The 27329-nt window shown below is 48.0% G+C and overlaps 1 protein-coding gene across 2 annotated transcripts in view; it reads left to right on the top strand.

Moving 5' to 3' along the window:
* Positions 1-9035: 9035 nt before the first annotated feature.
* The window catches only part of LOC138529997 (urokinase plasminogen activator surface receptor-like), a 91117-nt gene continuing 72823 nt past the window's right edge, over positions 9036-27329 (top strand). Inside the window, exon 1 of one of the 2 annotated variants that reach the window (XM_069640876.1) lies at positions 9036-9269. In XM_069640876.1, the coding sequence (XP_069496977.1) occupies positions 9221-9269 (49 nt within the window). In that variant the 5' untranslated portion in view covers positions 9036-9220. The remainder of the gene's footprint in view (positions 9270-27329) is intronic. The other variant, XM_069640875.1, reaches the window with a different exon arrangement.

The raw sequence follows: 27329 nt of genomic DNA, 5'->3' as shown, positions 1-27329 counted from the left end.
TTATGCCTTTCCACTAACTCATACAGCTGTTGTACTTGGGTGTGCCTATGCCATTCTGTCTTTCTATGCTTACTATATCCTAGCTCCATTCTGTGTCTTTGTGAATATCTCAAATCTAGGTGTGTTTTCCATCTCCACACCCTCATTTTGTATTGCATTGTGTGCCTTTGTGAATATTTTAAATCTAGGTGTGTTTTTCCATCTCCAACCACCATTTTGCATTGCATTCTGTGCCTTTGTGAATATTTTATGTCTAGGTGTGTTTTTCCATCTCCCACCCCCATTTTGCATTGCATTGTGTGCCTTTGTGAATATTTTAAATCTAGGTGTGTTTTTCCATCTCAACACCCCCATTTTGCATTGCATTGTACCCTTTGTGAATATTTCAAATCTAGGTGTGCTCTTTCTCTAAGTCTATACCTCTGTGCTCACGTGTTCCCATTGTATGTGTTTGCTTCCCTCTTGGCTAGTAGGCCACCTGGTGGAGTTTCTGCCCGTGCAAGGCAGCATCTTGCTCTATCCTCCAACCTGCATCACTCTGCCACTTCTATGGCACTCAGCATCTCCCCTATCTATTCTAACTGTTATAATATTACCTATCCCCCTTCTCTCACAAAGTCTGCAAGAAAAACGTTTTCAAAAGATTTCTTGACCACTAACCCTGGTCTGCCCATTGCTGACACCTATGTCAGTGCATCTTCCAGACATATTGTCACCCATATCCTCTTTTCTTTCCCCTCTCCAGATCACTGGACTCCACACCTTATCTCTACTCTCTCTCCGATCTCATACTCTTCCATTACTGGTGGCACTAGATGGGAAGTACTCTTGGCTGGGTTCTCTTTATCCAGATGTATCATTAATTTCTATTGCAATGGCACAATCTTAGCTCAAGGTCCTCAACCCAGCCTTCTCCTCTTTGACCGATGCCTGCCATCTCTCATTAACTTCCTTCCTGCACCTGCTACTCCTTCTTCCTCTCCCTCTGTCCTTCCACCCGCTCTGTGTGGGGTACCACGCCCCTGAAACTCTCAGTGAAAAACCTTCAAAGGCACTGACCTGCTTCACCTGGCTACTCTAAATGCTCGCTCTGCAGTAAAACCCTCTGCTGACATCTACCTCCTCACTGAAGACCTGGACTTCAACATCCTCGCCCTCACCGAAACATGGTTCAAGGCCAGCTCAGTCACTGCTTTTGGCTCCCTTCTACCTGGCGGCAACAAGATAATCTCTAAGCCATCCCGCAACCGAGATGGGGGTGGGGTTACCCTGATCTTCCCTGAGTGAGTCCCTTCCTCCCTCATACCCACCAAGCCATACTCCTCTTTCGAGAGCCTGGTCTGCAAGCTGGCCATCTCTCCTACTTCGTCCTTGACCATTGCCAGTATCTATCGACCACCTGGCTCCATCTCTCTTTTCCCCTCTGAATGGGCAGATTTCTCCTCCTCTCTCCTATCATCTACCTCTAAACTCCTTCTACATGGTAATTTCAACATCCACTTTGACGCCACAATCACGGCTACCACTCTCTTCTGTGAACTTTAAACCTTGCTCCCCCTCTCCATTCTCCCCTCTGGTCCTACCCACTCAGCTGGACACACTCTCGATGCCTTCATCTACACTGATCTTCTGCCCTCACCTCCCCTCTTTCCTGGTCAGACCACTCCTTTCTATCCTCTCATTTGGCCCCGCTTGTCATCCTGATCTCACTTCCCCCAGCTCTGCCAAACTTCGTTCTCGGACATTCGCCTGATGAAACGAGTGTCAGCTGCTGCCTTTGTATCTGCCTTCATCACCCCCTCCCCTCCCAATGCAGACTCTACTTCTGATGCTGCTCATAGCAACCTCCACCTCGCCATCACTAACACTCTTGATATGCTTGCCCCAATCATGAGGACTCACCTGAAAAATGCCTCCAAGTGAAATACCTGGTACGACTCTGATCTTGAAGCCCTAAAGCGCAAGTGCAGAGCTGTGGAGCGGAAGTGGCAGACCTCAAGCTCACCTTCTGACAAACTGGCCTGGCGCCTTCTCCTGAGGCAATATGGTCTCTCTATTCACTCCAAGAAGAGAGGCTTGCATCTCTGGTGCATCCAACGACACAGATGAACTCTTTAAAATCTGCAAGGAACTAGCCATTCCCTCCGCAGTCTCCACCACTCCTCTTCACTCTCAGGCCCTCTGCACTGCACTGGCTACCCACTTCACTGCTAAAACTCAGGACGTCCTGCACACACTCTCTCCTTTCACCTTTCCCCCCTCCCATTCCCCTGCCACCCCTGGCCTCCCAACCTCCCTCGGCCTTCATCTCCTCCACCCCTATCACATCGGAGGAGGTCTCTAGGGTTGCCCGCTCTATGAGGATCTCTTCCAACATGGTCCCACACTGTTCTTCCAGAACTATTAGGGACAACATATGCGCCCTTGCTGCTGCACTTACTGATTTCTGCAATCACTCTCTTGCCACTGGCTCCTTCCTGTCTTCCCTGCAGCACTCTCCTGTGCTTCCCCTCATAAAAAAGCCTTCTACAGACCCCTCATGGCTGGCCAACTATCGCCCTATCTCTATCACCCCCTTCCTTGGGAAACTCATGGAAAAATTGGTCCTCCCCCAACTGACTCAGCATACAGAGTTGGTTGGATGCCTACACGACCATCAGTCTGGGTTTCAAGCATTCAGAGGGACTGAAACTGCTCTCCTGAACACCCATGACTCTGGACTCCAACTCTCCTGCTCTTCTCATTCTACTTGATCCCTTCTCTGCATTTCACACTGTCAACCACTCCAACCTCATAAAAAGACTTCATGATACACTGGGTATCACAGTGCAGGCACTGGACTGGCTCACCTCCTTCCTCACCGACCATCCCTCCCATGTGATGCTGGGCTCTTTCACGAGGCTTTTGTTGCTCCAGCTGGCCTTACATTCTACGCCTCTTTAAAATGACCGCCTTCTTCACCACCACTTGAGCCTGCTGGGCTTTATTCTTGCAGCAGCTGTGATTGGATGCTTTTTGAGATATCCTAGTCAATCCTGGGAGCCAGCAGGTGAACACCAGCCCCCACCCAAGGCTCACAGCTAAGGCCCCTGTCTGAGCCTGGGGGGTCCCTCAAACTTGACCCCCATAGCACCTCACGCACCACCACCTCCCTGCTCCATGGGACAGCTAGCCATCATGCAGACTGCCACCCCACAATCTTGTGCCTCTGGAACTCGGCTCTCCCACCAAGATTATATGTGAGCCCTGCCCTGGACGTTGTTATGCCTTTTCACCAACTCATACAGCTGTTGTACTTGGGTGTGCCTATACCATTCTGTCTTTCTATGCTTACTATATCCTAACTCCATTCTGTGTCTTTGTGAATATCTCAAATCTAGGTGTGTTTTCCATCTCCACACCCTCATTTTGTATTGCCTTATGTGCCTTTGTGAATATTCTAAATCTAGGTGTGTTTTTCCATATCCAGCCCCCATGTTCCATTAGATTGTGTGCCTTTGTGAATATTTCAAAACTAGGTTGGTTTTTCCATCTCCACATCCTCAATTTGCATTGCATTGTGTGCTTTTGTGAATATTCTAAATCTAGGTGTGTTTTTCCATCTCCCACCACCATTTTGCATTGCATTGTGTGCCTTTGTGAATATTTTATATCTAGGTGTGTTTTCCATCTCCCACCCCCATTTTGCATTGCATTGTGTGCCTTTGTGAATATTTGAAATCTAGGTGTGTTTTACCATCTCCACACCCCCATTTTGCATTGCATTGTACCCTTTGTGAATATTTCAAATCTAGGTGTGCTCTTTCTCTAAGTCTACACCTCTGTGCTCACGTGTTCCCATTGTATATGTTTGCTTCCCTCTTGGCTACTAGGCCACTTGGTGGAGTTTCTGCCCATGCAATGCAGCCTCTTACTCTATCCTCCAACCTGTATCACGCTGCCACTTCTATGGCACTCAGCATCTCCCCTATCTATTCTAACTGTTATAATATTACCTATCCCCCTTCTCTCACAAAGTCTGGAAGAAAAACGTTTTCAAAAGATTTCTTGACCACTAACCCTGGTCTGCCCATCGCTGACACCTATGTCAGTGCAACTTCCAGACATATTGTCACCCATATCCTCTTTTCTTTCCCCTCTCCAGATCACTGGACTCCACACCTTATCTCTACTCTCTCTCCGATCTCATACTCTTCCATTACTGATGGCACTAGATGGGAAGTACTCTTGGCTGGATTCTCTTCATCCAGACGTATCATTAATTTCTATTGCAATGGCACAATCATGGCTCAAGGTCCTCAACCCAGCCTTCTCCTCTTTGGCCGATGTCTGCCATCTCTCATTAACTTCCTTCCTGCACCTGCTACTCCTTCTTCTTGTCTCTCTGTCCTTCCTCCCGCTCTGTGTGTAGTACCACACCCCTGAACGCTCACTGGAAAACCTTCAAAGGCACTGACCTGCTTCACCTGGCTACTCTAAATGCTCGCTCTGCAGTCAAATACTCTGCTGACATCTACCTCCTCACTGAAGATCTGGACTTCAACATCCTCGCCCTCACAGAGACATGGTTCAAGGCCAACTCAGTCAATGCTTTTGACTCCCTTCTCCCTGGCGGCAACAAGATAATCAATAAGCCATGCCCCAACTGAGATGGCGGTGGGTTTACCCTGATCTTCCCTGAGTGGGTCCCTTCTTCCCTCACACCCACCAAGCCATACTCCTCTTTCGAGAGCCTGGTCTGCAAGCTGGCCATCTCTTCTACTTCGTCCTTGACAATTGCCAGTATCTATCGACCACCTGGCTCCATCTCTCTTTTCATCCCTGAATGGGCAGATTTCTCCTCCTCTCGCCTGTCATCTACCTATAAACTCCTTTTACTTGGTATTTTCAACATCCACCTTGACTTCACAATCACGGCTACCACTCTCTTCTGTGACCTTTACACCTCGCTCCCCCTCTCCATTCTCCGCTCTGGTCCTACCCACTCAGCTGGACACACTCTCAATGCCTTCATCCACACTGATCTTCTGCCCCCGCCCCTCACCTCCCCTCTCTCCTGGTCAGACCACTCCTTCCTATCCTCTCATTTGGGCCCGCTTGTCATCCTGATCTCACTTCCCTCAGCTCTGCCAAACCTCATTCTCGGCATTCTCCCGATGAAACGAGTGTCAGCTGCTGCCTTTGTATCTGCCTTCATCACCCTCTCCCCTCCCACTGCAGACTCTACTTCTGATGGTGCTCTTAGCAACCTCCACCTCACCATCACTAACCCTCTTGATATCCTTGCCCCAATCATGAGGACTCACCTGAAACATGCCTCCAAGCGGAATACCCGGTACGACTCTGATCTTGAAGCCCGAAAGCGCAAGTGCATAGCTGTGGAGCGGAAGTGGCAGACCTCAAGCTCACCTTCTGACAAACTGGCCTGGCACCTTCTATAAAGGGAATATGGTCTCTCTATTCACTCCAAGAAGAGAGGCTTGCATCTTTGGTGCATCCAACGACACAGATGAACTCTTTAAAATCTGCAAGGAACTAGCCATTCCCTCCGCAGTCTCCACCACTCCTCTTCCTCTCAGGCCCTCTGCACTGCACTGGCTACCCACTTCACTGCTAAAACTCAGGACATCCTGCACACACTCTCTCCTTTCCCCTTTTCCCCCTCCCATTCCCATGCCACCCCTTGCCTCCAAACCTCCCTCTGCCTTCCTCTCCTTCACCCCTATCACATCGGAGGAGGTCTCTAGGGTTGTCCGCTCTATGAGGGTCTCTTCCAACATGGTCCCACACTGTTCTTCCAGAACTGTTAAGGACAACATATGCGGCCTTGCTGCTGCACTTACTGATTTCTGCAATCACTCTCTTGCCACTGGCTCCTTCCCGTCTTCCCTGCAGCACTCTCCTGTGCGATCCCTCCCTCCTAAAAAAGCCTTCTGCAGACCCTCATGCCTGGCCAACTATCGCCCTATCTCTATCACCCCCTTCCTTGGGAAACTCATGGAAAAATTGGTCCTCCCACAACTGACTCAGCATACAGAGCTGGTTGGTTGCCTACACAACCATCAGTCTGGGTTTCGAGCATTCAGAGGGACGGAACCTGCTCTCCTGAACACCTGTGACTCTGGACTCCAACTCTCCTGCTCTTCTCATTCTACTCGATCCCTTCTCTGCCTTTAACACTGTCAACCATTCCAACCTCATAAAAAGACTTCATGATACACTTGGTATCTCAGTGCAGGCACTGGACTGGCTCACCTCCTTCCTCACCGACCATCCCTCCCTTGTGATCCTGGGCTCATTCTCCTCTCCCACCTCTATCTCTACCTGTGGTGTTCCACAGGGCTCCAACCTCTTACCCTTTACCCTGGCTCATTAACGCCTATCTCGCCCCACTTGCTCACCTTATTTCTACTCCCCCCCCAACTTCCAGTGTTATGCAGATGACACCCAACTCTTCTTCCAAATTCCCTTTGACCCTCTTGCTACTTCCTCCACCATTCCTGACTGCCTCTCTGCCATCCAGTCCTGGTGTGCTTCCAACGACCTCTTCCTCGATGCCAACAAGACCGAGATCCTTCCTATCGGGATTCCTGCTCCCACCTTCCTCGCTTGTCTCTGGCCACCCTACATGGGCTCCCCAACTCCTCCTTGTACTGAAGCCAGAAACCTCAGAGTCATCTTTCCTTCTTCCCTCACATCATGGACCTTGCCAAGAAGGCACATTTCCAACTTCACCTCCTCAGAGGCATCCTTCCTTTCCTCACCTTTCCCCTGAAGCTCAAGGTATCTAGAGCTCTGGATCTCTCTAGGCTTGATTTCTGCAACAGCATTTTCCTTAATCTACCCTCTTCCTCTCTCCGCCCTCTCCAGCTTATCCAGAATAGGGCTGCAAGAATGATCCTTGGCCTCAAGCCTAGAGACGGCACTCACCAGCCCTAACATTTTTCCATTGGCTCCTGCTTGCTGCAAGGATCAAATTCAAATCCCGCTGCATCATCAATAAGACTGTCTGGGGCCAGGGACCACGATATCTACAATCTGCTCCCACCAAATACTGTTCCTCCAGGTCTTTATGTTCTTCCGAATCCAACTCTCTGTGTGTCAAGTGCTTTTCTAAGCAGCGAGCTGGAGGTCGATCTCTTCCTTTGGCTGGCTCCCTCCTCTGGAATAGCCTCCCTGTTCCTCTCCGTCTTGAGCCAGATCTTCTCAAATTCTGGAAGCACCTTAACACTTTCCTCTACACTTCCTCCTTTCCCCCTACCCTCCAATGCTAAACCCCTCAGTCACTGAGATTGGTGGCCTAGGCCTTTATGTGTCCTCCTAGGTCATGATCGTCTCACCAATCACCCGCAACCCCTCCCGCGCCTAGTTCTTGCCCTTGGGCACCCACTGGTCTGTATTCCCTCACAGAACTGCACTTTGTATCGACAGATGACCATTCTTCTCTATGCAACCCCTGACTAGCACTTGACCGGTACCCGGCAACTCACCCCATGGCATTTGCTCCCCCCCCCGGAGACTCCCCTCAGCAGTTACTTCCACTCCACCACCCTCTCTGCACTTGTACGATCCGAATACTCACAAGGCCTAGTAGGATCACCTCTATCCTGCTCATTATTGTATTCTATTGCCTTTGTCCTATGTTCCCTCCCCTGCCCTGTGGGCGCTTGGATACAAAATGTCTTGCTGTATAAGCGCCTTACAAATGCACGATAATATAAAAATAAATAAATAACAGTGTGTAGCCATTTTTAACTGTGTGAACACTAAAGTGGTGAATAATCCATTTTGGGTTACCAGACTGTGTTAGCATATGTGTATGTTGCTTTGCTTACATTGGAGTCTGTTTAGCTTTAATGCAAGTGTGCTCTGAATACATTCTATATTTTTAATGTACAGTGGTGTGGACATTTAAATACTTGCAAGGCTCTCTCGATGTAAATTGTGCTTCACACCAAACCCTTCATCACCTAAGAATCAGTCTGACTGCTCAGCCTCATTAGCAAGTAAATTATTGCAGGGAACCATAGTGTGAAAAACTTTTGTAGTTCCACTTGGTTGCCTTCCCAAAACCCCACACCAGGGCTGGATCTGAGCAACGAACTGCATAATGTGAAAGCCCTATTGATGCTGCTTCAACACTATATGCTAGCCCAAGCAGCGCTATGCTCAATTCCTTCCCCCAATCGCGGTTCCCGTGAGCTTGCTTTGCCTCGCCAACCATGCATGTTACAGCAGCAAACTCTTTCTTTTACCCCTGGAGGACACTCTGGGTTCATAAGTAATCTGCGAAACCGGATAGACTGCTATCTCCTGAACTGTCACTGCCATTATGGATTATTGTCATAACTGGTGTATATACCACCTGGTGGTAAAATATAGGCCTCATTGCGAGATCAGTGTTGTGGTGAAAAAGTGGTGGTCATTCTGTTTACAGCACCACTAATTCCGAGGCTGGCCCTGGAGTGGAGGAGTTACCTCCACCTTGGTGCTGGAAGAAAATCCTCTCCACTTCAAGGCCAAACATTGGTGGATTTACTGGGCAGAATTACCACTTGCAGTAAATTTACCACAAATCCTCCTGGAGTTCTATGGGGATTAACACTGTACTGCCGCCAGTGGTAATCCCATAGTAAGCCCACAGGACCGAGTGGTGGTCACAGTAAATGAGTTTGGTAGTAAATCATCTGATGTACCGCTGATTTACCGCTACTCTTGTAATGAAGCCCATAGGCTGCTAACTTCCTCACTGTAACAAACAGTGCAGGATATATGAAATGATGCGCAGCGCTCTGGTGCCCCCTGAAGTGGTTCACGCTTTGGAAAACCAATACATAAAATAAATTGATCCAATAGGATTGGAGGCCTCGGCCCTTCTCCAATCAGAAATGCCACATTCAACCGAGGTATCGTCTGAAGCAATTTGGAACAAGCCCGAGAGTGGATGGCCCAATCCTGCAGGTTCTAACATGCCTTTGCCTCTGGGTCTTAAGCACCGTCGCCCTGATCTGGGAACACGGAGTGATGTCATTGCACCGCCCAAGGACTTGCAACAGGTGCTTCGCCTGTTCAAGTCAGACTTGTTGTTGCCCCAAGATCTCTTTCTTCTCGGAGCTTCACCTCTTCAGACTCGTCGGGTTCTCCCCGTGCCATCGGTTTCTGGAGCCCACGCCGGGTGGAGATATTGGGGTCCAAGCGGCAGACATCATCAAGGGGTACCATGAAGGCTTTACTGCTGGCCGTGCTCCTCTCCATCCTCCACGTCGCAGGTAAGAATGCCCTCCCTCCTCCTATTTGCATGTACCCCAAAAAACGGTTCTATGTTCTTTCATCGATGTTCTTTCATCGTCAGTTATTTTTCCTCCCCAAACTCCCCCAACCCACCTATTTTTAACTATTCCCGACCCCCAACCCCGTATCTACCCTTTCCCACCCCAAAACATTTTGATAACCTTTTTCATAATTTTGTACTCCTTTAAAAGGCAGTCGTGAGAATGACTGTCGATGAAATGAGATTATACCCAAAAAACACCTGCAGTGCTACAACGAAAAGCTGCTTCACCGTCCAGATTCATTAAAATAGCGCTTTGTATTGTAGGGGTGGGGGTGGTAGTCTGTTTCTGCACACCCCAATTCTGTCCGATATGGCAATATGGTCAATGGGGGGGGGCATACAGTGATTTGCTCAGGATCACACATTTGTTCAAGAAGGAAGCTGGGATTAAAACTCAGGCCTGCTGACTAAACATAAGAATTTCGAAACTAGCCAACGTTTATGTAGTGATTTGGAAGCGCGCATTAAGGCACGTTCATATGGATTGAAGGATGCAGCACCTGCGGGTCCACACTGCTCCCCAGTAGCTGCGGCTGCTGTGGGGGATTATAGAAAATTGCTAAGCATTTGCAGGGAAAGGCTGTCTGTGGTGAGAAGTCAGCCTACATTCTATGTGATCCAGAGAGGAGCACTGAAATTAGGGGAGGTCAACCATCAATTGTTGACGAAACTCAGTGCCTGTACCTAGGGTGACCAGATTTTCTAAAAAAAAAACCCGGACGGTCTATGGAAATAGAAGTAGGACTAAAGAAAATACACATTCGACTTTAGTCCTACTTCTATTTCGTTGGCCCGTTGCGGGGGTCATGGAGGGGGTGTGCTAACAGGCACACTCCTCGCATTGGAGGAGAGCGCTGGGTAGGGGAAGGGGGAGGAAATGGGGGCCCATTCTCACAGGAAAAGTTGCGCCGGGACCCGATTTCGGGATTTCGAAATCGGGGCCCGGCAAAAAAAAAACGGCAAAAAGGTCTGTAATCAAAACCCCGGACGGGATTTATAAACTAAAAAAACTCCCGGGACCCCGGGACGTCAGGTGATTTCCCCGGACTGTCCCGGGAAAACCCGGACGTCTGGTCACCCTACTGTACCTCTTCATGGTCGGGTTTCTCAGATAACCACCACTGGGGCTGCCAAGCTCTACACCCAACATCTATGCCTAGAGTGACAGTCATTTTATGTCAGCTGATGTCTCACCGGAACATAGGGGGGCTCGCCTAATCTCTTTTCCATTTGGTGTAGGCAAACTGAGTTCTTGGTGTGGCTGTTTATATGAATGAATGATATTTTATTTGTATCGCGCTCGTACGCAAGTGTTTCAGAGCGCGACGAGGCAAGGGAGGGGAAAAAGGGAGAGCAAAAAACAACGATTTTACTAGGCCCAGTGACATTGAGAACGTGCAAGTAAGTACATGGGAGAAACGTGCATGGAAGGGGGGAGAAGTGGAAAGTGCGTAGCAAAGAAAAACAGATAAATAATAAAAGAAATAAATAATAAAAAGCAATAAGCAGTGGTAGTGCCGCCAGCAAGTGGCAAGTGCCGGGTTCAAGGCAGCAGACAGGGTATATCTGATAAGTGCAGGAAAAAAGGTGGGACTGTATTGTTACAGATACAGACCCCAGTTCAAGAGATTGACCAGAGGCAATGCGGGTGGGTGGCAGGGTGAGCAGGAACCTGGGCCCGGAAGACAGAGGGTAGGCCAGGTGCACGGTGCAGAGAGAGAGAAGATCAGGAGGTGAGAGGAGGGGCAAAGGCAGAAGCAAAGAGGAAGGTCTTGAGGTGCTTCTGGAACCGGAGATGGTTCTCCTCAATTTTCAGAGTGGCAGGGAGGTTGTTCCAGAGGGAGGCACCAGCCGAAGATAGAGATCTACCCCCAGCTTGTTTCTTTGAAAAACGACTGACCCTGAGGGAGTTAGATGTAGAGGAGCGAAGAGCTTGTGAGGAGGTGGTATTTGCGGAGGGATAGCTGAAGGTATTTTAGACCCAGGCCCCAGAAAGCCTTGTGGACAATGCAGAGGGTTTTGAATTTAATCCTTGCATCCACTGGGTACCAGTGGAGAGATTTCCGGGCTGGAGAGATACGATACCAGGGCTTGAAGCCAAGGACAAGTCTTGCAGTCCTGTTCTGGATGAGTTGTAAAGGGCGGAGAGTAGACGCAGGTAGATTTAGAAAGAGACTGTTACAATAGTCCAGCCTAGAGAGAACCAGAACTCGGGAGAAAGTGAGCTTCTGGGGGAAGGAAAGGAAAGGCAGAGTACCTCTGAGGACGTGCTGTAGGAAGTTTAACTTTTTTAGAGACATCAGAGATGTGGGCAGAGAGGGAAAGTGTGGAAGCAAAGATGACCCCAAGGTTCTTAGCCCCCCAGGTGGGGGTAGGAGGAGGGCCAAGGGAGGACGGGCAGAGAGTGAGAGGAGGGTGAAGGTGTGCTGATGAGGAGGATCTCCATCTTGCCGGCATTCAGGCAGAGATCGTTGGTGGCACAACAATCCTGAATGGCAGATCGGCAGTCGGAGATGAGAGAATGAGAGGAGGTGGCCGAGCGAAGCCTGAAAATGAGTTCAGTGTCGTTAGCATAGCACTGGAAATTGGAGCAGAAAAAGGCAATGCAATGGGTGAGAGTTGCCATTTATTGGTTGAACAGCCAGGGCAAGAGGTTAGACCCCTGGGGAACACCACAGGTAGAAAGGGATATAGGGATATAAGGAAGGACCAAGTTGGACCTGGGAGGGTCGATCAGAGAGGAACGAGGAGCCAGAGCCTGATCGGTGATACCCAGGTTGTCACAGAGACGATTGAGCAGGATGGTATGGTTGACCGTGTCGAAGGCAGAAGAGAGATTGAGTAGGATAAGGACAGAGGGAATGTTAGAGTCAAGATTGGAGAGCAGATCTTCACAGATGTTCAGGAGAGCAATTCCCATGCTTCTGGCAGCTCTAAAGCCAGACTGATGGTCATGGAGACAGCCAACAGAATCAGAACAAAGTATCTCCAAGCTGTGCCCTGTATTTTCTTCATCTTCATTGATTATTTTCACATTCATCTTTCCTCCATGTGATTATATTCATATATGCATGTTGTAAAGGTAACAGAACACTATAAATACAGAGACGACATATAGGAACAGAAGCTAAGCAAAAAAGGAAATTATAGCGGAAAACAGGATTCTCTACAGAGCCACCATGGGAAACTGACCATGGGGAAACACGTGTAGAGAGAAGGGATTAAGATGTGCATATATGATTATGGGAAAAGTTATAAAAAATTGCATGAATGTGAAAATAATCAATGAAGAAAAATGTATTTAATACATTGGTAAAGAAATCATGCTTCACTGAAGTCTAATTTAAAGACATATTGGAAATACTTGCAGTTGGTGCACTGCAACAGGGCACAGCTTGGAGAAACTAAGACTGTAGTTTATTATATCGGTCACAATAAAGGTGTTCATGCATCCTGACAACTGGAAATAATCTAATCAAAAGTAAAGGACTCGCCCAGGGATAAGACCTTATATTGACCGGAATCAGACCAAAGGTTAAGCTGAGAGATGGCCAGCTTTTCCAGGAGTTTGCCCAGAAAAGGAGTAATGGAAATTGGGTGCTAGCCAGGCAAGAAGGATCAGCTATGGGTTTCTTGAGAAGAGGATGCACAAGAGAGTGCTTCAAAGGGGAGGGGAATGCTCCTGAGGCAAAGGAGAGGTTGCAGAAATCGGCAAGGACCGGAGCAAGGGTGTCAATGTGGTCCTTGATGGTTTTTGAGGAACAGGGAAGAACCTGTTTTGACAAGGCTTTCATAGATCAGACTTGTTTAGCGACCTCATCAGGGGAGAAAAGAGGAAAGAGCGAGAAAGGGGTTCGAGGGGTGGCTGAAGGAGGGCCAGCATTCACAGAAGGAGAAGGGAGAGGAGGGGAAGAGAGGGTAGATAGGATGTCCTGGGCTTTTGAGATGAAGTGAGAGGCAATGGCATTGCAAAGAGCCTGTGGGGCGAAAGGAGGGGTAGATACTGGCCAGCTCCTTGCAGATTTCAAAGAGTTGGGCCGAGTTATTAGATGCCGCAGAGACACAGGCTTGGATGTGGGCTCTCGTCTTGGTGTGGACAGAGAGTCGGTATTGCCTTTGAAGCAGGCAACAGGCCAGTTTGTCAGAGGATGAACAAGAAGCCCTCCATTTCCTCTCAGCCGCCCTACACTTATGTTTAAGTGTAGCTAGGTCAGAGTCGTACCAAGAATTGCATTTGGCTTTGGACTTCAAGCGGATCCTCATGACAAGGGTAAGAGCATCAAGAGTATCACAAATAGAAGAGTAGAGCAGAGACATGGCTGTGTCAGGATGTGAGTCAGCCAGAGGTGGAGGTGGGGAGAGAAGGTGGTGGCAAAAGTCTCCAATGACACACGCTTCATGGGCTGGATGTCTGAGAATGTAGGTGGCAGTGTTGGGGTAAGCTTGCCCAGGGGGAAGAGAGGGAGAGATGAGAGGAGAGGAGGGAGTGATCGCTCTGGGAGAGAGCAGTGGTCAGAGGGATGTAGAGGGGGCGGTAAAAGGAGATCAAGACATCAAGTGTGTGCCCTGCAGAGTGAGTCGGGTCAGAGGGGAGGATAGAAAGGGAGAGGGAGTCACAGAGTTCACAGAAGAGCACAGAGGATGAACAAGAAGAGTCTAGATGGATATGGAGTTGAGTGGTTGAGGCTAGGAGGGAGGAGGAGAGGTCTGCCCACTCAGAGAGAAATTAGCTGATTTGGCCAGGAGGCCGGTAGATAGTAGCCACAGTAAGAGAATGATGAGGAGAGAAAGAGAGCCTGCAGACAAGGCATTCAAAAGAGGAGTAAGTCTGAGTGGGAATGATAGAGGCAGGAATCCACTCAGGAAAGATCACGACTACACCCCCTCTGCCGAGAGGATCTAGGTGTGGAGAGGATCTTTTAGCCATCAGGGAGGAGACTGTCAAAGCTCGTGACAGAGCTGGCCATAAACCATGTCTCGGTAAGACCGAGGACATCGAGGTCAAGTTCTTCAAGGAGGTGGCAGATGTCAGAGGAGTGTTTGACAGCAGATAAAGAGTTGAGAGTGGCAAGATGAAGAAGGTTGCCAGCCTTAAAGACCTTCAGGGGAGGAGTATGAATCAGAGGTACGCCCTGCGGAGGAGAAGGAGCCTGAAGTGGGGCAGAGGAGGAGGAAAGAGAGGGTACAGTAGCCAAGGGGGAGAGGAGGGGACAGCAGGAGATAAAAGGAAATTGATGAGGTAAGGGAAGTGCCTGTGAAAGAGGAGGAGATTAGCCTGAGGGCCTTTGACCATGATGGTGCCATTAAGGCAGACATTAATGATGACTTTAGAGGAGTCGAAGGAAGCCATGAGAACTTCCCGGTGGGTGCCACCATTAATGGGAGAGGTTTAAACAGGGCAGAGCACAGAGATCATATGAAGAGTCCATAGATCTGGTGAAAGAACAACAAAGAGGATGTCAGGGAGGGTCTGTCTGGAGGATGCGCTGGAATAAGTATCTCCTTTCCCCTTGCACTAGGCCTGTCTTCAGGAGAGAACAAAACTCAAGAGTCGCGATTTGGAGGGTCACACTTTCTTATAACCCGCTCTTTGGTGCTGGCTTGCTTGTTTTCAGGGTGGCCCTTCTTGAGGCCGACCCACGGTGCTTCAGTTCCTGGGGCGCCCTTTGCCCTTCTCTTGATTCTCCGGCAGCTCTGTAAGGAAGCACACATAGACATGAACTGCACATGCACCCTCGCCAATTACATATCTCAGATTAAACCGTTGGTATTAACAAAGGCCAGCCAACCAGTGATACATTTGCCCCCCAAACTCCTCCAACTTCTGCCATCCGGCTTTCTGCCATGTTGCTCAAAGTACAATGCAACCCAACTCTGTGCATCTACTCTTCTCACTATTCTCCTGCTCTACATGGCCCTTCCCCCCAACTCTTTCTTTCTTAACCTCGACCTCCTTTATCACTCCAGTCCTGTGAAATCCTCTATGGGTATTATGGAAGAATGGAACCTCATAAATCTATCCTGCTCCCACCAACTCATGCTTGACTCTCTTCTGTCCGACCACCCTCTGGCCTCCCTCCATAAAATACCTACTCACACTCAAGGCAACTCCCTTGACCATGTCTTTCCATCTTAAAACCTCACATCTACTAGCCTTTTCTATTGATCTGTCTCTATATAACCCGTTCTCCACTGCTTCAATGTTTCTGTTCCTCGTTCCATCTACCCCCACCTCTTGCTCCCAACCTCTCTGAGGTCAGGTTATTGCTCCTTGTTATTTCCCCACTCCAGGCCTGTTATATCGAGCAGGCCTTCAATGGCTAACCAGGCTGTCGGCTCCTTGTTCGACAACCACTACTCAGTCCACACCTTCACACCCTTCAGCCTCCACCCACAGCCTTGGTTCATTCCAATGATTTGCCAGCTTAGAACAAAACATGTGGCTACACCTGCATCACATGCTCGCCTCTTGTAACTACCTGCATGGATGGCCTCATTAACCCTGTGCAGATGATCTAGCATCTTCCTGAAGCTCATCTATTGAGCTTCGGGCCTCGTCTATCCCTCCAGTAAACTTGCCTGTGCTTTTGTAACCATGCGGCCACCATCCACATCTTCTCCTGCATCCCTCTCTGCACCATCCCTCGTTGCACCTAAACAGTACATATGTTTGAGCATGCAAAAACCAAGCATTGTATGAAATAGAAACAGCAATGTCCAACTAATGTTAAAAGGGGGCCGGGGACCCCAATCCCGTGTCCACTAGGACCGATAATTAACAATCCATAGGATATAACAGAAACATATTTTGTTGTCACCACGTTGTACCCCGTCAGATAGCACAGTGAGCTAAGCACTTACCCCTGTTATCTGTGCACAGCCTTTCATCCTTCTGAGGTCGATAAATTGCGTACTTCTCTGTGGGAAAATAATGTCTTCTGTTATTTCAGCTCTCTGAGACCTATGGGTGTGTAGCGCTATATGATAAATACATTATTATTATGCTAATATCTGCAAACAAAAAGTAACATTATAAATGCTTACATTTTCCTCATTTAGACCGACAGTATGAATCCATACCATTGAGTGAGAATATGGCAGGCTTCTTACTTTAGCTGCCAAACACAAGTCACGCTTCCTCAGCACATGAGCCCAGTTGACTGGACTAGTGGTCTAGCTGCAGAAATCTGTGTGCAACGCTAAGGTTATGACTTCAAATCCGATTAGCGCCTATTCCACCTTTCATCCTTTCAAGGCCACTACCTTGATAACCATTGAGTTAGTTATAGAAAAGAAAGGCTGCTGCATGAACGCAGACATATAAAGTGACAACATATCCAAACAACAGAGTGTGGCCTGTGTTATGAACTATTAGCAATTTTATTGAGGGCAGGACACTCTCTTGGATACCTTTCTCACCACTAACCAGGGGAATCAGAGAGTGACATATTCTGTATGGAAAGCAGGGAATGTTCTACTCACCAAAGGAAACATGGAGTAACCTACTGACTAGGGGATGCAGAGAGTGACCTACTCAATGGAGGAAGCAGAGAGTGACCTCGCGAGAGGAATCAGGGAGTGACATATTTACTATAGGAATCAGGGAGTGACCTATTCTCTATGGAAAGCAGGGAGTGTCCTAGTCACCAAAAGAAGCATGGAGTAACCTACTCACTAGGGGACCCAGAGAGTGACCTACTCAACGGGGGAAGCAAGGCGTGACCTCGCCAGAGGAATCAGGCAGTGACATATTTAATATAGGAATCAGGGAGTGACCTATTCTCTATGGAAAGCAGGGAGTGTCCTAGTCACCAAAAGAAGCATGGAGTAACCTACTCACTAGGGGACCCAGAGAGTGACCTACTCATCGGGGGAAGCAAGGCGTGACCTCGCCAGAGGAATCAGGCAGTGACATATTTAATACAGGAATCAGGGAGTGACCTATTCTCTATGGAAAGCAGCCAAGGGAAGCATGGAGTAATCCACCCACTAGAGGATGCAGAGAGTCATCTACTCAACAGGGGAAGCAGGGAGTGACCTGTTCACTAGGGGACGCAGAGAGTGACCTACATAACCGGGGAAGCAGGGAGTGACCTGCTCACTATGGGACACAGAGAGTGACCTACTCAATCGGGGAAGCAGGGAGTGACCAGCTCACTAAGGAACGCAGTGACCTACTCAATGGGAGAAGCAGGGAGTAGCCAACTCACTAGGGGACGCAGAGAGTGACCTACATAACCGGGGAAGAAGGGAGTGACCTGCTCACTATGGGACACAGAGAGTGACCTACTCAATCGGGGAAGCAGGGAGTGACCTGCTCACTAAGGAACGCAGTGACCTACTCAATGGGAGAAGCAGGGAGTAGCCAACTCACTAGGGGATGCAGACATTGACCTACTCAATGGGGGAAGCAGGGAGTTACCTACTCACAGGGGACGCAGAGAGTGACCTACTCACCATGGGAATCAGGGAGTGACCTGCCAGAGAGTGACCTACTCAATGGAGGAAACATGGAGTGACCTACTCACTAGGGGATGTAGAGAATTACCTACTCAATGGGGGTAGCAGGGAGTGACCTGCTCACTGGGGGACGCAGAGAGTGACCTATTCGCCAGGGGAAGCAGGGAGTGACCTGCTTACTAGGGGATGCAGAGAGTGACCGACTCAATGGAGGAAACATGGAGTGACCTACTCACTAGTGGACGCATAGAATGACCTACTCAATGGGGGTAGCAGGGATTGACCTGCTCACTAGGGGACGCAGAGAGTGACCTTCTCAATGGAAGAAACATGGAGTGACCTACTCACTAGGGGATGTAGAGAGTGACCTACTCACCAGGGGAAGCAGAGAGTGACTTTTTCAAAGTTATTTTTGGGCTAACCCTGTGAGATTGGTGGAGCCTCTAGCGCTTTACATTGGACCAGCCTTTTATATCTCGTTCCTCTCAACTCAGCTGTGTTTTGCGGATATCACCCATCTTGTCTTGTGGCACCTGGAAACACCTGTGTATAGGCGCCATACAAATGTCCAATCAATAAAATAAAATAAATAAATAAGGCAAGCAGGAAGTGACCTATTCTCCATGTGAAGCAGGTGGGTGATATATTTATCCAGAGATGCAGGAAGTTGTCTATTTGCCAGCGAAAGTGAACGATGTACCAAGGGAGCAGGGAGTGACCTGTTTACCCGAGAAATTGGTCAGAATCAATGGCTGGTGGGAGTTACTCTCGAACAGAGAACAGGTGCAATAGCAAAAGTGGCTTTCTGGGCTTACCTTGTGTACAGAACAGGCACAGCACATAGGACTGCGACACGAGGCGCCCTCACATATACACAAAGTACAGCACGTATGGCACAAACACAAGTTTCCTTCACACCCAAGGCGGTTCCCTGAATTAATGGACACCTTCTCTTTTGTTCGCATGTCCTTCCGTGTGCTGGAGCCCTCCGCCCAGTCTTACTTGAGATGCCACTAATGTGTTCACTCACTGAGTCGGCACACGCACAGGCAGGCGATTTGCCAATCCCAGGGTGGGCCACGACAGATAACAATCGGGGAAGCACACGTCTCCCAATGTATCTGGGCGGTGCACCTCCTAAGGGACTTTCAGACAAACTAGATTTTCCACCAAGCCGGCTCAACATCTTTCATGACAGACTCACAAAAAGTGCAACTTTCTTCATGTGCTGTTAGTTATGTTATTGGGCATTTGTATAACGCCTTTTACCATTGGTATGATTCCATAGCACCTTAGTCCAGGTCAGAGGAGAGAGTAGTGTAGTAAATCGTGCTTGGGTGCACTCGGTATGTGTGCAGCCAAGACGGATTAAGTGGTGTGTAGCTGCATTCTACTGCTAGGCATGGTGTGGTGGTTGTTGAAATCAGTAAAATGTGTGCAGCAAGGCGAAGTGGACTTGGGAAGCTACATTCTGGCGGAGGTGGAGTTTGTGAATGGGATTATGCGTGCAGCTAGGTCGATTTACATGGGGTATAGCTGCGTTCTAAAGACTGTTGAGGTGATAATGGAGGTGTTTAAGTATGTGGACAGCTAGGCCGCAAAACTATGTTTTTCAGAGGTCAGAAAAAAACATTCTCCAGCCCTGAAAAAGTGAGTTCCACACTTTATGTAATGTTTATTTTAGAAAAGGATTCACGGCGTACCAAAAGGACAAGGACAGTTACAGTCAGAAAAAAAACAAAGACATTGAGTGGATGCTGCGGTGGGAGAGCACAAAAGAAACACGCATCTGGAAGCGGATTCCAGCCATGACAGAAGCTGGGGCATGACCCTGTTATCCCACTACTAGAAGGGGCAGAGGATAGGGCAAAAAAAAATATGGGCCAATGGGATGAAGTAAATGGGTGCCAGCAGGTAGGTAGGCGGATATCCTTCCCCAGAAGGTGATTGAAGCCTGCCTTGGCAGGCTCAATTAAGCAATGTGGTTCTGGACACCGCACTCCAGCTGCCGCTACTCATCCCCCACACAAGAAGCCAGATCGAGTTCATCCGGTTGCTCCTTCTTCAGCCAATGCTCCGTTTCCCAGACTTATGGCCCAGATGAGGCCACTATTTTTCATCTGAAGGGATGGAGAGATCACACTCTCACCACCTCTAATCTTCCACCCCCTCATCTCCCTCCTGCTCTGTAACAGGTGCAGAAGGCAGACACACCACTCATTCGGACCACCTCTGCCCCATCTGCCGCTCCCTTTTGTGTCTGCATGTGCTGGGTTGCCAGCCTACCACTCCCTCCGAGGAACTTCATGGGTATTGCCTGATAATTCCTGCCTGCCTACATGTTGATGCCGTGACACCAGACTGAGTGGAAACATCAGAATCTGAGAGCCGTGTTCTGCACCACTTGGAGCTCTACATACAGGGGAGTTATGGTCCACACATGTCAAAAAGGCCATAGAATAGTTACTGTCGGTATGAAGCCGCCACAACATAGTGCAAAGCCCTTAGATCCCACAGGTTCAAAAGTGGAACCCATGTCCTGACAGTAGCATGTATGTTCAGTCTGTGGTCAAGCAGATTGCAAAGTGTGTGCACTTGAGTCCTTGGCCTTGAGTAAAGCACAGCAGCCCGCAGTCCTTCTGACCATGAGGTTTCTGATGCCGTAAGAACGAGTTCCATCTGTAGTGATCGGACAGCCCTGGGCATCATCTCATGCGCTATGGCTGTCTTGGAAGGGAACATGAATGCAAGTGTCATCAGTCTACTGGTGACACTACAGGCCCTACACCCAGACGCGGTGTCTCCGAGGTCTACTAGGATCCATTCTAGAGAGGGCAGGTGCAGATGAGTAGGCCTTTGCCAGCACCTCTTGCTCTTTACGCCCCGATTGGCTCCTTGGATATGTCCTTAGATTAGTCAATTCTGCAATGATTAATGCTAATGATGATATCTCTTTGATAAGGGTGGTGATGTATAGGCTGGCGATATGGTATAGGGTGCTATGCTGATGCATAGAGTGCAAGAATAAGACACACAAATAATCGAACAGATGGCCTATGGGCAGCCACGCCATGTTGTCATTTATAAAGGTTTTCAGATTACCTTTGAAACAGGGACCATGTAAATGTTTCCGCCGAATGGCAGATGGTCGGTCGCTGTCGTTATATCCAATGGAATACTGCTCCCAATGCTAGCTGCTGTCACGGAGAGAGCTTGGCTCCCCATCGAACAGATGTAAGTGCAGGGATTGCTGATCGGCTTGGAGCTAGAGAACGTCGGGATCTTGAGAGGACATACCTACTAGACTGGTTCCAGGGAAGAGCAGAGCCCTTCAGAAGGTGTATAACCTTCAAGCTGAACCATGTATGTACAATGTACCTTTGCTTGGCCTCCAACCTCTCGGTCCTGAACCATTGCATCATTTTGCCAAGTTTCACAATGCTCATCGTCTTACCGTGTTGTCTATGTAACCAATAAGTCTAAAAGTATGCTTGTAACCTACGCCGTGACACCCCCGGGTTCGGGTGTATTATCAAATGCAATAAATAAAAAAATAAACCTTGATTGTAACTTTCCTCCAGAGGCGGCCAGAGATGGAGATATGTGCTGCTCTCTATATCAGAGTTTCAGGGGATGGCGGCGGGTTGCTGCATGTTGCACTCTTTGCAGTTTCTTTGTTACTTTGGTAGGAGGCCACGGGTAACCTACATTATACTTGTCTATGTGACACGCTATAAATGCTCGTCCCAAGTGAACTTTGAGTGAGAAAAAAGAAACGATCTAGAAGATGCTGAGTCTCCCTTGACAGAAACAGCAGGAGAGGGCCCCCCCACTAAGCAGAGCTCTGATTGGTAAGTCTGAATGCATCAGGGCTCCCAAGATTGCATACCTGAGAAACAGATGGCGACTTTCGTGCAAGGACTCCGGCCACAAGTCCTGGGTCCAGGTTGAGGTTAAGTCCCCACTAGCCCGTGCATGTGGTTGATTAGCACGTGTTACCATTAATGATTGGCTAATAAAGTCGTAGGACCACTCAGCGCCTCCTCTGTTTTTCAGGGCTAAACTTGAAGGGACTAGAGTTCATGATTTGGGGACATCCTCCGTGCATTGATGGAAAGATCCAGCTGCTGCACCAGCACCCACTCGGAGGTCCACCTGGGTGTCATCAGTGCGCATCTTAATAGACATCCCGCGAGCATGGCTGAGGTTGCCCACAGAATTCATGCAAACATTGAACAAAGTATACTATATAAGAAAATGAGAAAAAGATTACCCCTCGCTATACCAGTTAGAGGTAGGGTTGGAGGTGCTTTTACATAGGTAGCATACTAAATCATTAATGCATCAAAGCACAATGGATATATTTCTTTACAGTGTTCAAACACATATTCTAGAACCAAACACAGATCTAATTTAATACAAAACGTTTTCAATTTATTAATAATTCATTAAAACCAACACTAGGGCCAATACATGAGGACGCGCCAATGGTACTCCAATTAGCCCTAGCATCCATCCCTATTTTTAATCTACCATCAAGAACACTAAACCAAGCAGAACAGTCCCTCCTAGAAATAGGACTATCATTTGTACCTGCTACCAAGGCAGATCCTTTCAAGACAGAGGCCGAACTGAGGACATTCTTACGCACTCTGAGACTGAAATACTTTTTCAAGTTTTATCTACCAGAAAAACAAGACAGTGGCAACATCATGGGCCCACAACCAGATAAACCAGCAGACAACATGACGGGCCTAAAACCCAAATCCAACTTTATTCCTCCCCCCCACACCAACCCCCGGGGAGTTTGACACTTTCGAAAAAATAGTCATGAAAACCATCACCAGCGGTTTGACACAAAAAAACTTTTACCAAGACAATCTAAACAAGGAAGAAAGCCAATCCCTCGGCAACCTTAACCAGGACAAAACCATAACCATCAAACCAGCAGATAAGGGCGGTGGCATTGTGGTCATGGACACCGAAGACTACAACAAAGAGTGCCAACGCCTTCTAGACGATGACACATCATGCAAGAAGCTCAATCGAGACCCTACACCACGTTTACAAGAATAAATCAGCAGTCTCACTAAGCACGCCGAAGAAGAAGGATGGATCTGCACTGATGAATGTATCTTCTTGAACAAGGCACACACCAGGACTCCAGCATTCTACATTTTACCTAAAATACATAAACATGCCACCAAACCACCAGGACAACCAATTTTGTCCGCATGACTCTCTCCTTGAACCCTTGTCTTTGTATACCGACTACTTCATGAAACCATTTGTTGGCAAAGTGGCATCCTACATCAAGGACAGCACAGAAACCATGAAGGTTTTGGACACTGCATCTAACCATGGACTTAATCCTCCTCACAATGAACGTTGAGGCGCTATACACCTCCATCCCCCAACTAGAAGGTCTACAAGCACTTGCCACCTGCCTTGAGAGGAGGACAGATATGACAACCACTCCAACAAACTTCATCCTCGAGTGCATTTGCATTGCCATGGGAGAAAACGTTTTTCTGTTTGGACAACAGATGTACCAACAAATCAAAGGCGTCAGCATGGGGACGACCTTCGTCCCGGATGTAGCCAACCTCTATATGGCCCAGTATGAGGAGGACAACGTCTATCATAACAACAATCCCTACAGGACACACATTAAAATCTGGCGTCGATATATCGACGACGAACTCCTGATCTGGCAAGGAAGTAAGGATGCACTACTGGAATTTCACCGCTGGCTCAATCTACAAAACCCTCACATCAAGTTTGCTATAGATTGGGATTTTCAAGCCATCAATTTCCTCGGTTTGCATATTTATCACTCCGGAGACCAGCTGAAAACCGAACTCTTCAAGAAATCGACCGACAGGAACAGTCTGCTTCATTTCTTGAGCTACCATCCCCAAGGATTAAAATACAATCTCCCCTACGGACAATTTCTCCAAATCCGCAGGAATTGCACAGGCAAGGAAAATTTGAAACTACATGCAAAACAACTGCATGTGCGTCTAGGACAAAGGGGCTACCCAAAAAAATCCATCAGGATGGCCAAGAAGAGAGCGGCGAACACCGACCGCGCCATCTGTCTGACTACCAAAAACAAAGATCCCATCAACAGGACCTTCTGTGTCACTACGTACAACCCAGTGAGCAATCTAATCAAGACCACAATCAATAAACACTGGCATTTGATAAAGAATGAAGGCAGCCTAGCAAAAAAACCCTTGTTTGCATTCAGAAAAAACAAAAACCTCAAAGACACTTTGGTTCACACCTTTTTGGAACCGACCAAAACATCAGCCACCTTGTGGAATCTCCCACCAGGGAAGGGACATTACAGTTGCGGCCGATGCGTCGCTTGACGCTATACTACCAACAGCAAAACCTTCACTCATAAGGACTTCACTTGGAACATGAACAATCACACCAATTGCGAAAGCAGAAATGTTGTCTACGCCATCAAATGCCCGTGCGATCTGGTATACATCGGAAAAACCATTAGACCAGTGAAACAGAGGATCAATGAACATAGATCCTGCATCAAAAATCAAGTACAAGACAAGCCCTTGGTTGAACACTTCAGAAAAAAAGGCCATACACACAAACAATTTACCTGGACTGTTTTGCAACAAATACAGCCACAACGACGTGGAGGCGACATCAACTTGGCCCTCATAAAACTGGAGCAGAAATGGGTCCACAGACTCAACTCAGTCCGCAGCGGCCTCAACATCACCGTGGAGTGGGAACACTTTTGGGAGTAGCCTTTAGCCACCATACACTGTTCTACCCCGGATCACAGCCTGAATCCAACCATTTACCCTTGAGGTTTAACCAGCATGCATCTAGGTGCCCTCCTTACCTTCGGGTTTGTCACATGGGGTACCCATCACCTAACTAGAGCAATGTCTCGTCTGTTTACACATATATGTTCACCCGTAGAGGACACCATCAGACCAGTACATGAAAGTCACTAATATGTCTTCTGTACATGAGATCGGACACCACACATAACACTCTGTATCTAGGCAAATGAGTGGCTCTCTTTTTGCCATAGAGCTTGTGTTCATCCATTAATAATGCGGGGTTACATGTCCAAACAATCCAGACAGTGGTAGATTCACCTATGAATGTCTCTGCTTATACAAATGATTTTGACAACAACATGAGCGGCACCAGACCACGTGCAGTGTTCTGCCCACACCAAATCCTATTGTGCAATCCTTATCTGTACCACCCGTATGTAGACTGCAATTTCTAACAAATGCAATGTGAATGTACTATGTTCCGAGCAAGATGTAAGAACTGACATTTCATTGAGATGTGTCCTGTGTTCTACATGATAGACTTCCACACACCTTCTACGCACGTTTTGATGGCAACGCATCAGAAATGACAGTTACGCACCATCATCCTGTTCCGATCTGGAACTTCTTTTCACACGGGACCACACATCCCATGATTCATCGGGCCCTTTGTAGTTCGTGGCTCTTTAGGCGGTTAGTTGTACTTGCACTCTCCGCTCCCCGTGAATTGGCAGACCTCCACAGCCCACGTGGTCTTTTGATAAATGACATTTCCACACCATCATCCTGTTTCCAAACACGGGACCACACATCCCATGATTCATCGGGCCCATTGTAGTTCGTGCTTCTCTAGGCGGTGAGTTTCACTTTCAATCCTCTCTCCCCGTGGATTGGCTGACCTCCACAGCCTACGTGAACCTTTGGGGATTGGCTTAGGCACACGCACCCTGGCCATACCCATTGGCTGCCCATTCCCAGTTTTCGTGGTTTTAGCCAGAGTTCAGAAACCGATCCCCACAGCAACCATTCCGAGCTGTGGACTCCGTGGTAACAGGCGTACCATTCTACTCGCGGTAAGTCTCTTCGCAAATGAACCGATGCCCTCACGTCTCTCCCTGTAGCAGCACTTTCTGCAATAGCACATCTGGGGACATAGCCACAAAGCCACCATTAATTATTTCCTTGCTAAAACGCACGTTGTATGCGGACACGCACTCATACAATAGATGCTGGCAATTCATGGGCTCTACCACTTGTATAATAGAGTTTAGTAGACCTGGCTCACTTGTCATCACTAGCCTGTTATCAATAGCCACAATCAAGCAAAACCGCACAATGTGTGCGAACACATAGAGAATTCATAGACTCCATCATTTGTTAAATAGAGTTTGTAGACCTGGCTAACCAATGTTATAAACCAGTGCCAGATGTTTTTTAACACCCGTGGCACATAGCCACTACTCTCTCCTGGCAATCACTGATCTCTCACACAACTGAGACAAGTCCACAGTGTGGCTCTCACTAGACCTGCCACCTTGAGCATGTGCAATCCACTGAGATGTTTTTCTCCACATACTTCACATTAGGTCATGACCACCTTGACCACCATGAGCACCCACCTTTGGGTCCGCTTGTTCAATGGAATACACAGACCCCTCGTGGGTCCTCCCATTCGACAACTGGAACTCTCACACCAGATATCACCAACTTGTAAATAGCACTGACGCCCTTTTTGGGCTTGTGCTTTCTCCTCGAGTTTTGGGACCGATCCAGGCCCAGCTCCAGCCCTTGGGATCCTGCGACTTATTTAGCAACCAGGAACCCACGGCTAACATGAAGTGCACTTCGCACCTACAATCCAAAAAACATTGAGGATTGTCCTAACACAGCACTGAACTGCTAATGCAGCAGCAGGTAAGCTGTACATCGATACACTATTCAATGTATCAGTGTGGCACCACTAAGCCATTATTTATTAATTCCTAAAATATTGAACCACACCCCGAGATCCTAAAAGCCTCTATCTCACCCACAGATTTCACGGACAGCACCACATTAGGTGTCAATCCTGATGAAGGCCAACACCCAGCCAGGCCACAAATCCAGCCCAAGATGGCCGAAACACACCTGTGTCGATCTCCTGTGACACAACTGCAAAAAACTCCCCTTTGTGTATGTTCTGTAGTTTTTGTTGTGTACACCTTGTGTTAATTATACCCTGGACTATTCTCTGTCCCGGGTGCACCTCACTTCAACTGTAGGTCCGTCCTACTATCATTTGCAACTGTGCCTTTATGTGGATTTGTTACCTCTACACTATAGAGGTTGATATTCATTTGATATTTCCACTGTATTTAATCACTACCTGTCCGTTTTGTCAACTTACTTTCGTGCTTATCGAAAGTTCTGTAAAATAACTGTGAAATTGAAAAGAGTCTGTGTGTTTGAAATACATTTATATGTTCAGAATCACACAACCGCTTATAGGATCTCCCATCCTGATTATTTTTTTTTATTTTATCAGTAACATAATAATGTGGTTTTTACATAGCACTTTAATCTAAAGCGCTTTACATAGGACATATTTACATACATTACTATTGTTACCCAATAGAAATTGGTGCTCGTTTATCGACCTTGGAAGGATGAAGGCTGAGTTGGCCTTGCCGGGATTCGAACCTTCGACCTGCAGATCAAACACCGATCCCTGCAAG

Source organism: Ambystoma mexicanum, chromosome 1q (assembly GCF_040938575.1).
Source record: "Ambystoma mexicanum isolate Mex_15411 chromosome 1q, UKY_AmexF1_1, whole genome shotgun sequence".
NCBI classification, from domain to species: domain Eukaryota; kingdom Metazoa; phylum Chordata; class Amphibia; order Caudata; family Ambystomatidae; genus Ambystoma; species Ambystoma mexicanum.
Note: the sequence above shows the minus strand (reverse complement) of the source record. Positions and strands in the feature narration are given on the sequence as shown.